At 55.4% G+C, this 12,169-nt stretch overlaps 1 protein-coding gene across 1 annotated transcript in view; it reads right to left on the bottom strand.

Annotated features, from left to right (window-relative positions):
- Nucleotides 1–12,169, bottom strand: part of VSTM2L (V-set and transmembrane domain containing 2 like) — a 34,066-nt gene that overhangs the window by 4,726 nt on the left and 17,171 nt on the right. The window contains exons 2-3 of the mRNA XM_032845805.1: nucleotides 5,393–5,562; nucleotides 3,752–3,802 (exon numbers count right to left, since the gene is read on the bottom strand). Coding sequence (XP_032701696.1) covers nucleotides 3,752–3,802; nucleotides 5,393–5,562 — 221 coding nt within the window. The remainder of the gene's footprint in view (nucleotides 1–3,751; nucleotides 3,803–5,392; nucleotides 5,563–12,169) is intronic.

The following is a 12,169-nucleotide window of genomic DNA, read 5'->3' on the forward strand; positions in this document are numbered from 1 at the left end:
GCCATCACCCTGTGTTACAGGCCCTGCCAGGATACCCTTTGTATGGGTCAGGAAACTGAGGCTCAAGAGAGGTATAGTACTGGGCCCAAGGCCACCCAGCTGGGGACAAAGATACCTGGGGCACCTCCCATGACCAGTAAACGACAGGGCTACCTTTCACCCCCTCCTACCTCCTTCCCCTGCTCCCCAGCCTTCCTTGTCCTGGGGGAGCCCAGCCCATCCTCAGAGGCCTATCCTATGGGAGGGCGGCCCCGGCATCCTACCCCAGCTTCTTGGATGGGGAAGGAGCAGCCTCTTGGATTTCCTCATTCACACACTGCATGGAAAACTCTATGGCCCAGCTGTCCAGCGAGACCGGAGAGGCCAGGAGGAGAGGAGATCCTCGCACCGAGGTCTGGCTATAAATCATAATCACCTGGGCACAGGCATCGACAGGCCTTAGCGTGTAATTAAGCACCTAATTATGCTGAAAGAGACACGGCGAGTCCATGCCATGACCAAGCCCAGCCTCCTCCCAGCTTACAGGACCCGGGCCTTTCTGGGCATGGCAGGGGCACCCCGGGGCCCTCAAGGTTGGGGTCTTTCTCCAGAGCCAGGCCGGGAGGAATGAGTCATGCTGATGTATGTCCGTGGGGTCAGACCTCTCTGACATGTGGCCTTATGGCTGAGACTGCGAGAGACAGGGAAGGATGGTCCCTGCCCCAGGCCAGGACCTGCTCTGAGCTCTGCCACTCCCAGGCCTCCATCAGCAGCTTCCAGACACTTCCACCTGCCCTCCCTGCCCCACACCGTGTGATCACAATCCAGCTCAGGGTCCTTCTGAATCTGGACCTCAGGAGGCCTCACCCACTCCAGCCAGACCCTTCCAAGTCATCTCTGCCCTTGCTCCTTGTGCACGCTGACACAGTCTGATCCAGAATTCTGCGATCTTCCTTCTCACCATCACTAGGCCCCTCTCTTTCCCTCAAGAGTTCAGCCCCCTTGCACCGACTAGGGTCCCAGCTTCTCCCATCTGGTCGTCGACCCAGCCTCCTCCCAGTCTCCCTAAAGCCACCGTGGTCCCTTCTGATCTGCTCTCCATGACAGCCAGACATGGCTCTACATACTCTTTACACATAGAAGTTTCATAAGAAGTTTTCACTCTAGTAACCAGTGTCCTTTACAAAGCCGATCTCTAGGACTTCCCAGGGTACAAGGTGATCTTGGCCCAGGGATGCGAGGTGCCGGCCCCACTGTGTCCTCAGCACTGCTGACTAGGATCCTTCCCAGGGTCACCGTTGCAGCCCCAACAGGCCACAGAGCCCTCCTACACCAGGCTCTGGGAAGCGGAAGGTATTTCCTCCCCCAGAGCCTGAGGTCCCACAGCACCCACGACACCTCGCTAGTACGTGACATGTGCTCAGCTCCCATGGTGATTTTCAAAGTAGGTCCCAACAGTTCAAAATCAGGAGCTGTCCATCACCATCAGGGCTTTTAGAAGACAAGGAGTTATGGGCCAAATTCCTGCCTGGCTCAGCTGGATCCTACAGATACAGGGCCTGGGTTCTAGGCTCTTCCCATGAGCCACCTTGTGCCTTCAAGTCACCTTATACATACGCGTACAGGCACGGATGCATGGCGTGTTGGCAAGTCTGCATATCAAAATCTGTGTCTGGGTTTATACCACTGTTAGCCTTGGTGCCTGACAGTCATTCAGTAATTTATGGGGTACCTACTATGTGCCAGATGCTGTACTAGGCTCTGGAAATGTTAACAATTACTCAGGCAGGTCCAGTCCTGGCCCCACTGAGTCCGGGGGGGTGACAGGGGGCGGATATAAAACAAATTCACACATGGTTGATTGCAGATAGAAATGCAGCCAGCACGGAAATGGGATGCTGGCCGAGCCACAGGGTCAAGGGAGGCATCCTGAGCTGAGCTCTGAAGGAAGAGAGAGGGACAGTTTTCTGGGCAGAGGAACTGCCCGTGCAAAGGCCAGGAGGTGGGCAGGAATGGGATGGTGGCAAAGCAGCCAGAGCTGGCAGGGGAGAGGGAGCTAGGTCAAGCAAGATGAGACAGCCCAGTGGGTGAGCAGAACAAGTTGAGCCTTGAAGGCCTTGGAGAAAATCTGAACCTTCTAGCCTGCAGGAAACCGGGCTGTGCCTCTGTTCCCAGGTGTCGGCGGACTCCACGTCTGTGTATTTAAGAACTGCCGTGTGTGTGACGCTGTCTGGACAAGGAGGTAGCCGATGCCTGTGTGTGAGTTTCCTCCCCAGGCCCCCGGAGCCCCAGCTGGAGCAGGAATCGTGGGGGCTGCGGGTCGGGAGTGATTGCACAATCACGCGAGCACATTTATTTTATTTAACTAATTAGCATCTTCGCATTCCCCTCACGTGGGGCCTAGCAGCCTCAAATTCTAATCCTCTAAGTCAATTAGATTATTCTTCCCTTTGCCTGAGACACTCCTTAAACCCCAAACAAAATCCCAGGGGAGGGAGCTGCAGGTGTGTTAATGGATACACAGACCTCTACCCACCCAGGCTTAACCTGGGGTGTCTGGGCAAGGAAGGGGGTATTGCCTATGGCTGTGCCCTTGGCAGAGGGTAAGGGGCAGGGGTGTAGGGGGAGCTGCGGCTGCCCTAATCTGGAAGTGGCTGGAATTTCCAGACCCCAGCTGGGAAGGGCCTTGGGCAGACTGCACGAACGAAAGTTGCTGTAAAGGCCCTCATTCTCTAATCTGCCCACCTCCTGTTCGGGTGGTTGTAGGAGCCTCCCTGCCTCAGTTCTCCCATCTTCACTGCCCAGCATGGAACCCCTTTTGCCTGCTGGGGCTCAGTCTGCGCTGTGACTTTTGCTCTAGGGCAAGGCTCTTCTGAACATCTGTGTCTCACTGGCCTTGGGGTCCGGAGCTCCCCCACAAACCCTTGAAAAATTGTGGAAGAATCAGCAGAGAAGAGTGAATTTGGAGGTCACTCCCTGCCCCATACTCACTCATACCCCTGTGGACACCTGCATTTCTGATGTCGTTAGTGGACTAGTGACCTGGCGGACCTGATACCCCACGCACCGATCCAGTCCTCCTGCACAAAAACTGGCACTCCCTGAGCCCCCTGGATGCCCACATGAGGCCTCAGCAGAGTCTAGGGACAAGGAGCTCAAGCCCTGAAGACAGGTAGCTCAGACACATCATGGCCTCCAGCAAATCTTTGAGCCCTCTAAGCCTCAGTTGCCCTACCTGTAAAATGGGTGAATGCTTAGCTGTTCCCTACAGAGTTGTAGCAAAGATAAAAAAAAGTCCATGTAGAAGACCTGGCCAATCCCAAAATCCTTCAGCTGTAGTTCTCAGCCCCAGGAGAGCCTCATGTCCCACCTCAGCCCTGGGAGCCACATGACCCAAGTGACCGTGGCATCACACCAGTCAGTCATGATGGGCGGAAAAAAGCCAGCTTGGTCCCATTAGACCCTGTTGGTTCCCCAAATTAAAAATGCTGCTGACAGAGCCACAAAGCATCTGGGCCACCCACAGCCTTGGTCCTGACAGGAGAGAATGTGTCTTCTCTCCCCCTGTCAGTTTTTGTGCGTGTCATTCAATGAACCCGAAAAATCTGCATCTTTTAAAAAACAGAACAAAGCTGTTTTTCCCCCCTTTCTTTTTCTTCACCTCCATCCTCACACCCAAGCTCCCAGCTGAACTGGACCCCCCCCCCTTTTTTTTAAATTACAGCTGTGTCCTCCATTAGAGCCCTTGCAAGAAGTCATTACCAAAACTCACACTTATTTTGGTGGCGTCCTTCCCTGTGTCTTCCTGCTGAGAAGCTTTTAGCTGTCGGGAGGGAGCAGGAGGGGCAGAGAGAGCAGAGACAAGGCGTTAGCATCATGGGGTGGGAGCACACGGACAATAGCTAAGATTGTAGCTGCGAGGAGGACGAGCGATGTTCGGGGGTCCGGAGTTGGGCGTGCCTTGGCTCTGTGTTACCTCGGGGTGGGCATGGGGGGTGAGTCTGAGCCAAGGACAATGCAGAGGGTCCCTGTAAAGCTGCGTGTGCTGTGCATTTAGATATGTGCGGATCTGTGGGGTTGAGTGAATCTGCCTTCTGAGTCTGTTGGAATGTCTGTCTCTACACTTGGGTCTCTGTCTGTGAATGTGTTTGTTCTTAGGTGTATCATACCTGTGATTGTGTGTTTGTGGCAAATCCCATCAGCGTCCTGCCCACACACTCCCTATTCCCTGCAGTCCGACCACCCATGCCGCCAACTGCAGAAAACCCACAGGCTCTCTGCCTCCGGGCTTTCCTCTGACCCCCACCCCCCAATCTGCTCAGTCCTCTGAGCCCCGTGAGTCAGACTGAGAGTGTTGGAGAGTCAACACCCCCCAGGTGCAAGACAGAGTTTAATAGGCATTTGTGAGGGGCGCCTGGGTGGCTCAGTGGGTTAAGCCTCTGCCTTCGGCTCAGGTCATGGTCTCAGGGTCCTGGGATCGAGCCCCGCATCGGGCTTCCTGCTGGGTGGGAAGCCTGCCTCTCCCTCTGCCTGCTGCTCCCCCTGCTTGTGTGCTCTCTCCCTCTCTTTCTAATACAGGCATGCATAAAATCTTTAATACGTATTTGTGAACATGTTAGAGGCTCTTTCATGAACACGCAAGCATCTGTGAGCACGCCCGTGTGTGCGCCTACAGGTGTGTGAATGTACGTGCTCGTAGGAGAACGGGCGGGCAGATAGGCACGTGCTCGTACATTATTTGCATTTACCCCTGTGTAAGAATGGAAGGGACTTTGTTTGGGTTCCCCCAGAAGCAGACCTTGTGACAAAGATTCAAGTGCAACTAGTCTCCCCAGGAGGGGGCCCCAGGGAACATCAGGAAGGGAGTGGGCGGGAGGAAGTCAGTAGTGTGCGTGTCATCCAGCCGGGACCACCGTGGGCAGCCAGAACAGATTCCCACGGCCTCCTTCACCCTCCCCCACCGAGGGAGGGCATGTGGAACTCTCTCGTCATCCCGGCTTCGGGCGAGGCCGCTGGGGGATGTGGCCTCCAGCTCCGTCAGTCATTGCTGGGCTGCCTTGCAGGCCGGCGGGCTCTGTCACCCAGAGAAGACTCCGAGGCAGAGTGGCCTAGCAGGGCTAGGGGTCGGTCGTGGGGTTGGTGGCAGGCGTGTGCACCCGGTACCAATAGCGTCCGCTCCAGGGAGGGCGTGTGCAGTGATGGGGGTGCCCGCCTTGCCCGGAACCCTTGGCCTCAGTTTCCCCACCTGTACACTGATGGGAGGGCCTCTGTGCTCTCTGCAGGGCCCTCCTTGCTGCCGCCACCCTGAGTGTTCAGCCTAGCTCTGCCTCCTGCTCAGAGCGCAGCAAAACGTCCGCATCCTGGAGGCCAGGGTGGTCCCAGCCCCGCTCAGGGGTCTCCCCAGGGGCTGTACCTGGTTCGAGGCCCACGCCTGCTTGTCCGTCCAGTCCCTGTGGCTCCGCACGTACCACCACTGGATCTCCAGCGAGTAGGAGGGCGAGCCGCTGCCGCGGAAGGAGCAGGCCATCTCCACGTCCTCGCCCGTCCGCGCCGTCATGTCGTGGGGCGTCTCTGTGAACAGGGCTGTGTAGAGAAGGGGGTGAGGAGTGGCTGGGGCTCAGGAAACAGCAGGGCCTATGGGCGCTGGGCTGGTGGGTTGGGGAGAGGGTGGGAGCAGCCTGGTGGGAGTGAGAATGGTCTGGCTTCATGTGGGGTCCCTGGAGGAGCTCAGCGAGGCCAGACAAGGGTTGTGCGACAGCAGCTGGCAAGACATGGGTACGACAGGGCAGGTCCAGGGCCCTGAGGGTCCCACACGAGCTGGGTCTCTATCCCGGAGTCTCTGGGCACCATGGGAGACCCACGCAGGGCAGTGAGGGATCAGGGGAGGGCTGGGTTGGAAGGCAGGAGCAAGGAGGCCTAGGAGGAGGTTGTGGTTTTCACCAATTCTTCCAGATTTTTCTAGTCACCCCCACTGGTCTCCCTTCCAGATTCTTCTCAACCCCAGGGCACAGGAGCCAGTGATGCAATTTTTGTAAAACCAAGTCAGACCAGGTGAACCCCCTGCTCAGAACCTGCTCTAACTCCCCACTGCCCCTGGGATAAAGCCCACCAGGTTGGGGTTCGAGGCCTGCCCACTGCCCCGTGTTCTCCTCTCTGTCCTGTGGGCATGCCTCGCTTTCCCCTCACTTTTGCCCTGACTGCGCCCAATGCTGGAATGCTCTATCCTTGGTCTCTCTTTGCCCAGCTGGCTCCTTCAAGTCCCTCAGGGCTCTAACTTGACCTCTTTTGTCCTTGACCACCCAGAGCAGGACCCCCCTCATCCTGACGTCCTGCCACCCCCCTCCCATCAGACCATATATCCGTTCACTGCATGCACTGCCTACCGAGCTCCTTGAGAACAGAGACCTGGAGCGCTTGCACCTAGCAGGCACTCTGTGACTAGATTGAACATTCTCCATTCTCTGAGGGCCCCCAGGGTGTGCTGGGAGTCACATCTGCCTCCTGTGCCCCACAAGGCCCAGCTCCCCAGGAAAATTCCAGGGCAGGCAGTTCCCCCCTACCCCCCACCCAGTGACATAGCAGAAGCCCCGCCCCCTCCCCCCCAACACCGCCAGGTAAATGAGAAAACAAATCCCCATTTAATGTGGCCCGTACCCCTCCCTGCCATATGTTCTGTCTCTCCTCTCTCCAAACAAATATTGTCCTGAGATGTAATTAGAATTCTTTCCTCTTCTCAGGAGAGATAATCTTGCCCTGGAAAGATGCCTGGCAACGTGCAGGTCACCCGGGGAATGTGTGTCCATCAGTGCTCCCACCCCCTGCCCCTCCTGGATGCTGCAGCCTGCAGGGGGCCCATCCTCCCCAGGGGCAGATGTGCCACCAGCCAGTCCCAAGGGTCCCTCCTGTATGTCCCCTTCCCGGAGCAGCTTGGGGCGGGAGGAACGGGGAGCCCTGGGCTGGGAGGTAGGGGTCCTGCTCTGGGGCCACTTGCCTCCCACCCCTCCCCAGGATTCTGAGGGCTTTGGAAGCATCAGGATGGACAAGGACCTCCATCGGGAAGCTTCTGCTTTTTCTGCTCTACACGTGGGGTTTCCATGTGGAGCTTGACTCCAGGAACTTGACTCCAAGAACTGGGCTAAGAGAAAGTTTGTGAGGTCCCTAATCCCTGAGGTTAAAGGTTTATGAGGCGCTTTCTGGAGGCTTCCCACATTCAGTGAGGCTGGGAAGGACGGGCCGCTGTCCCATAAACACAGCCAGTTTAATGAGAATGGCTGAATTACTGAACACAAGCCCAGTGAGGTGCAAGGCGCCTTCACGTGCAGTCGATCTGAAAGTTGGGACTGTCCTTATTCCCACTAGGCAAGAGACAAAACCGGCCCATGCCCGCTTTTGCCTGCTGGGTGCCCAGGCCCCAACCTACAGAGTCATCCTTGACCCCCCCTCACCCTCCCTTCTAGCCCACATTCAGTCTGCAGGGAGCCACCTCCTGAACTGCAGAATCCCGCCCCCACCCCCCCGTACTGGGCCAGCGCCCCCACCTCCCGTCTGGAGCAGCGCAGTGGCCTCCTCGCTGGCCTCCCCATGGCCACCTGTCCTCCAGACAATATATTTGCAACTGGTCAGTGAGAGTTATTTCCGCAAAACATAAACCGATCCCGACTCCTTCTTTCTCCAAAACTCTCCTACAGCATCTACCATGAAAGGGAAGGCTTTCCATGTTTGGGCCCGTCCCCTCTGGTGCCAGCTTCTGCTTTTCCTCTGCTTATTCTGTTCCCGCCACCATGGCCTCCTGGCTGTTCTCTGAACATTCGAGTTGAGATCCTACCTCAGGACCTTTGCTTTTGCTTGGTATTCCCTCTGGCTGGAACACTCTCCCCTAGACCCCAGATTCCCACATCGCTCCCACCCTCCCCTGCTTCAGGACTCTGCTTAGACGTCACATCCTCCAGGAGGCGTACCCTAACCACCTCATGTACATTACATCTCTCGCCCAAACCCATGCTTCAAATCACTGTTCCCTTCTAAGACATTATTGGTGCCGTCCGACAAACTTTCTGCAATGAGGAAAATGCTCTATATCTGAGCTAATCCAGAAGCCACCAGCCACACAAGTCTACTGAGCACCTGAAGTGTGGCTAGTGTGGATGAGGAACTGAATTTTAAATTTAATTTCATTTTAACTCACTTAAAGTTAAACAAATAGCCACTTGTAGGTAATGGCTACTGTACCAGACAGCACGGCGAAAACGCTTGTTTTGTGTTTATTGTCTGCTCTCCTGGGAGAAGGGACTGTCCCTGAGCCTGTCGTACCCACTGATATATCCCCAGCTCCTAGAATACTGCCTAGCACCTAGTAGGTGCTCAGAAAATACTTGCTGAGTGAACGAAAGGACAGATAAGACTGGGCAGTGGTGGAGCAGGGTCTAGAGCCAACAGGTCCCCACCCTGAGCATCCTAGGCCAGGCCCAGCCCCCTCACCTTCCCTGATGCCAACCTGCCAGCTCAGGCAGGACTGCAGGGGGCCATGGAGGCTCTGAGCCATCAGGAGGGACTAAGAGGGGATCACAGTGAACGCTTGGCCCCTTCTCCTGGAACAGCTGAATTTTGCCTTGATCCAGACCCAGTGGCCTTTGTGAAGAGGGGAGGAGGAGAGTTGGATCCAAAGCAGCCAACTGTGAGACCTGGCTGGCTAAGGGACAGTGAGAGGGACACAGCTGTGACCTTCTCCAGGTGCAACTACTGAGCCACAGGAATCAGAATGTGCTCACCATTTTTTCTCCTGCACCTGGGGAAAAGGGGTCCAGAGCTGCTAGGATGACAGATTAGGAAGGCCAGAGCCGGCCCTGGAACCTGGGCCTGTATGACTCCACCCCCCGCTTCTCCTCCCCTAGAGATGTGTGAGTGGAGGAAGCATGTCTGGCCAACAGGTATGTGGAGGGTCTCCTGGGTGGCAGGAAGGGCAGAAATGGGCTTTCCTTGGGTGGGAACTCCAACGGGGGACCTGGAGAAGGGCCAGGCTTTCATCCACCCTAGCTCAGCTTCCCCCGCCCACAGGCACCCCCAAACTGAAAACCCAATCCTGGCCCACTGGTTCTTTTTACTGATGTATCAAGAAAGGCTCAGAGGGGGTGGGGTCTGGTCTGGCATCACACAGCAGCCAGGGGACAGCAAGGTGAGGTGCCAGGCCCTGAGTCCTTGACCAGGCCCTTTAACTCTCAAACACACTTGGGGGACGACCCCTTCACCCCAGGAGCACCTGTCCTCTCCCTCGTCCCAGTAATGGTCCTCTAGAGGGCGCTGTCCAACAGACCAGAACGCAAGCCAGGGTTGTAGACACAAGCAGAAATTGCCATTTTCTAGTTGCCACGTTTAAAAAGTTAAAAAGAAATTTTTTTAAACAGATGAAATTAATTTTAATCATGTATTTTATTTAACCCAAGATATCAAAAAAATTATTTCGACATGTAATAGAAATGATTAATGAGATATTTTACATTCGCTTTTGCTCTAAGTCCTAGAAATCCAGCATGAATTGGACACGATTATAGTACATCTCAATTTCGACAAGCCACATTCCCAGTGCTCAGCCGTCACAGGGGCAGGGCGCGTGTTGGCAGGTGAATCTTTCCTCCCCATCACACGTCCGCATTGCTCAAGAGAGGCAGCCAAGGCCCAGTGCAGGGCAATGACCCTTCCAAGGCCACACAGCAGAGTTTGGATTTGAACCTAGGCCTGTCTGACACCCACGGCCATGTTCTTTCCAGGGTATTTAAACTCTGTCTGGTTGCAGAGGTCTTTCTTAAAAAGTAAGTCTAAGATGGTCAGCCTTATAGGGTCCTGTGGGGCAGGCTGGGGTGCGCAAAGACTTGAAAAAGCATAGAGGAGGCATTTCACCCCTAAGGCAATCAGGGAAGACTTCTCAAAGGAGGTGCTGTGCTCCCTGCCCACCCACCCCAGCCCCAGGTGGGGAGATGGTCTGGGGCCAAGAGTGGGAAAGGGCTTTGTGGAGGAGGCGGGATAGAAATCTGGCTGCAAGGACTCATGAAGCCAGGTGAGTCATCTGTGTGTGCAGAAACCAGCTCCCTCCCCCCACCAAAGTGGACTCTTGTCCCAGGGTCTCTCTGGTCCCCTCAGATCCTGCCAGGAACTGCTTAGTTAGGATGGGGGAGGGCCCCCAGGATCCTGTTGTCTCCAAAATCAGCGATAATAGGGGCGACGTGTCTGCAAGGCAAGTGGGGAATGAGGTTCCAGGCATTTGAGGGCATAACCCGAGTCTCCCTGTCCCCGGGCCTGTCCCAAGGAGCCCCTGATGGAGAAGCAGCGTATGCCAATGAGCACTCGGGGCACAGGGTTGGAAGCAGGGATAGAGGACTGAGCCTATTTCTGCCAACGGACGGGCCGTGTGGTCTAGGGAGCATCTCTCCCCTTCTCAGCCTCGGTTTGCTCCTCTGTTCAATGGGGGTTGGTGCTGATGGTCTAAGAACCCCACCAGCTCAGACAATCTAAGGAAGAAAGTGATGTACTAAGAGCAGTGTCCTGGGCACTGGGAAGGGGAGGGGTCACTGCTAATTGGGGGAGGAGGAGCATGTCAGCCGGGCCCTGAGATGGGTGAATCCTGATAGGCAGAGGCAAGGAGCAAAGGAGTGGTGTGAGCCAAGGCAAGGAGGAGGGAACTCCAGGAAGCTTTCTCATTGTTTTTAAAAAGAATCCATGCCATTTATGAAGCATCTACTACACGCCTAGCACTATGCAGGCACTGTCTCTAGGACTCTCTAATCTGCTCACCCCCATTTGACAGATGAGGAAAATGAGGCTCAAAAAGGAGATAGGACTTGTCCGAGTTCACACAGAGCTGGGTTTTGAACCTGGGTCTGACCAGCAGTTGGGACCAAGCCCTGGGGCTCCGTCAGCCCCCATCAGGATTTAGTCTGAATTATCAGGAAAAGGTCAGTCACCAGGCTCCACACCTCTACATCCCACTTGCACACCTCCAGAGATGGGGAGCTCAGCTCCTCACACCTCCACTAGAAGCAGGCAGCTCTAACCAGCAAGAGGTTCTTACTCCCTGTCCCAGTTCTGTGAGAAAGGATACCCCATCAACACCAGAAACTGGAAGGCGGTCCGCACTAAGTTTGAGGATGATGATGGCACAGTAATAACGTCGAAGAAATACAGAGTACTTGTGTCAGGCACTGCGCGAAGCTGTGCACGGACATTTGCCCCCACCACGATGCTGTGGGGGCAGGGGGATCATTATTATCCCCATTGTTCAGGTGGGGAAGCTGAGGCTCAGAGAGGTTAAGGATTTGCCCAAGGCCACAGAGAAAGCAGTTGCATCTGAACCCAGTTCCAGAGCACTTGAGAGTGGAGCCCATAACTTCTAGACCTTGCTTCAGCGGCCCCTCTTCCTGTCCCCTGCCCCATGTCCTTCCCTCCAGCCACCCAGACCCCCCCCCACCCCCCGCCCATCTCCAGTTAGCATCCCTGCTGAGTTTGGGACATAAAATCCATCTCTTCTCTTTGACATCCTTCTGCCCTGAGCACTCCCCACTCTGCTCAGGTAACTCCTCACAGCAGTCTCCGGGGAGGCTGGTATAATTATAGATTTTTGAGAAGGAAGCAATTGCGTTCTCCTGCCCCAGGGCCTGAGCAGGGCTGGGCTTGCTGGGAAGACAATTAAAACCGATGTCCACAAATTAGGATTCTGCAGGAGGAGAAAGGGGCTTGATTGAATGCAACTTCTTCTTCCTTTCTGCTTTTAATTGGGGGAGCAATGTAGTCATTAACCCCAAGCCTGGTAATCGGGGCATGGTCTGCAGGAAACAGCTCCGGGGCCCTGGCCCGAGTCAGTGGGTTTGGCTTCTGGTAAAGGCAAAGGAGGACCTGGAAAGATCTTGTCTGCCCAGGACCAGGGCCTGACCTCCTTCCTAACCTTCCAGGCCCTGATTCGATACCACATTGAGGGCTCTGTCTTCAGGCCTGGGTTCGAATCCTGTTTCTTCTACTCCCTAGCTGTGTGACCTGGACAAGCCCCTTTGCCTCTCTGAACCCCAGTTCTTCATATGAAAAAAGGAGAGAATGAGAGGGGAGGATGATACAAGACAACCCGTGCCTCTGCCTGGCACAGAGTCAGTGCTTGACAAGTATCATTCTTTCGCTCACATTCTAGCTCAAAGTTCTGTCATCGCGA

Source organism: Lontra canadensis, unplaced genomic scaffold (genome assembly GCF_010015895.1).
Source record: "Lontra canadensis isolate GAN:19392208 unplaced genomic scaffold, GSC_riverotter_1.0 scaffold169, whole genome shotgun sequence".
NCBI classification, from domain to species: Eukaryota; Metazoa; Chordata; class Mammalia; order Carnivora; family Mustelidae; genus Lontra; species Lontra canadensis.